Source organism: Zonotrichia albicollis, chromosome 7 (genome assembly GCF_047830755.1).
Source record: "Zonotrichia albicollis isolate bZonAlb1 chromosome 7, bZonAlb1.hap1, whole genome shotgun sequence".
Classification (NCBI taxonomy): Eukaryota; Metazoa; Chordata; class Aves; order Passeriformes; family Passerellidae; genus Zonotrichia; species Zonotrichia albicollis.
Window position 1 is genome coordinate 11,348,649 of NC_133825.1, and position 1,594 is coordinate 11,350,242.

At 48.8% G+C, this 1,594-nt stretch overlaps 1 protein-coding gene across 1 annotated transcript; it reads right to left on the reverse strand.

Moving 5' to 3' along the window:
* Positions 1 to 302: 302 nt before the first annotated feature.
* On the reverse strand, positions 303 to 1,235 carry LOC141729464 (olfactory receptor 14A16-like). The gene has a single exon (XM_074544176.1). The coding sequence runs from the start codon at positions 1,233 to 1,235 to the stop codon at positions 303 to 305; it is 933 nt and encodes a 310-aa protein (XP_074400277.1).
* Positions 1,236 to 1,594: the final 359 nt, after the last annotated feature.

Genomic DNA, 1,594 nt, shown 5'->3' on the forward strand with positions numbered 1-1,594 from the left:
GCACACAGACATTGCTGCTGCAGCTCCAGAGAAGGAACAAAAGGGTGATCTCTGGTAGAAACTCTGCTGGGAGATCATTTAGTTCATTTACAGCCCATGAGAGCACAGCTCCTCATAGAAACAGGCTGTGGGTCACAATAAAGGAGAATGGAAGCAGAATGAGAAATGGCACAAAAAATGGCATCACTTTGTAGAAAATATTTTAAAATTAAAACAAAGATAAAGATCCTCCAAAATGAAACTAACAAGAAGTATTGAAGATTACTATTATTACAAGTGATTGGCAGAAATGGGCCAGTAGTTTAATGTTTCTGAAAGCATCCAGTAGACAGTGCCCACATGGACTCCTTGATCTCCTGGTTCCTCAGGCTGTAGATGAGGGGGTTCAGGGCTGGAGGCACCACTGAGTACAGAACTGACAGGGTCAGATCCAGGGATGGAGATGAGATGGAGTGGGGCTTCAGGTTGGCAAAAATGGCAGTGCTGACGAACAGGGAGACCACGGCCAGGTGAGGGAGGCAGGTGGAAAAGGCTTTGTGCCGTCCCTGCTCAGAGGGGATCCTCAGCACAACCCTGAAGATCTGCACATAGGAGAAAACAATGAACACAAAACAACCAAAAGCTAAGGATGCACCAACCACAATGAGCCAAAGTTCCCTGAGATAAGATTTGGAGCAGGAGAGTTTGAGGATCTGTGGGATTTCACAGAAGAACTGGCCCAGGGCATTGCCTTGGCACAGGGGCAGGGAAAATATATTGGCTGTGTTCAACAGAGCATTGAGAAAGCCACTGGCCCAGGCAGCTGCTGCCATGTGGGCACAAGCTCTGCTGCCCAGGAGGGTCCCGTAGTGCAGGGGTTTGCAGATGGACACGTAGCGGTCGTAGCACATGATGGTCAGGAGAGAAAACTCTGCTGAAATGAAAAAGACAAACAGAAAGAGCTGTGCAGCACATCCTGTGTAGGAGATGTTCCTGGTGTCCCAGAGCAAATTGTGCATGGCTTTGGGGACAGTGGTGCAGATGGAGCCCAGGTCGCTGAGGGCCAGGTTGAGCAAGAAGAAGAACATGGGCGTGTGCAGGTGGTGGCCGCAGGCTATGGCGCTGATGATGAGGCCGTTGCCCAGGAGGGCAGCCAGGGAGATGCCCAGCAAGAGGCAGAAGTGCAGGAGCTGCAGCTGCCGCGTGTCTGCCAATGCCAGCAGGAGGAAGTGCCTGATGGAGCTGCTGTTGGACATTTGCAGCCCTATGTATGGTAATTTATAAAGGATTAACACCTGTCAGAGAAGGAAATGGCAGTTCCAGATTGGACATTTCTTTACTCTGGGAATCATGGACTGTTAAATGAAGACTTGAATAACTGGACCAATTTTTTGAGTCAATCCTATGGTTTTTATTTAGAATTCCCTCAGAATTACTTCTCTTCCTGTGGGAAAATTTTCCTTAACTTTATTTGAGTTTGGGTTTGTGCTGCTTAGTTACTGCCTCCTCTTCAGCATTGCTCTCAGCCTGAACAGTGTGGAGCTCAGAGGGAAAAATGGGCTCCCTGTGCCCCAGTGCAGTCAGACTTCCTGGAATCGCACAGGTTCCCTTTGTT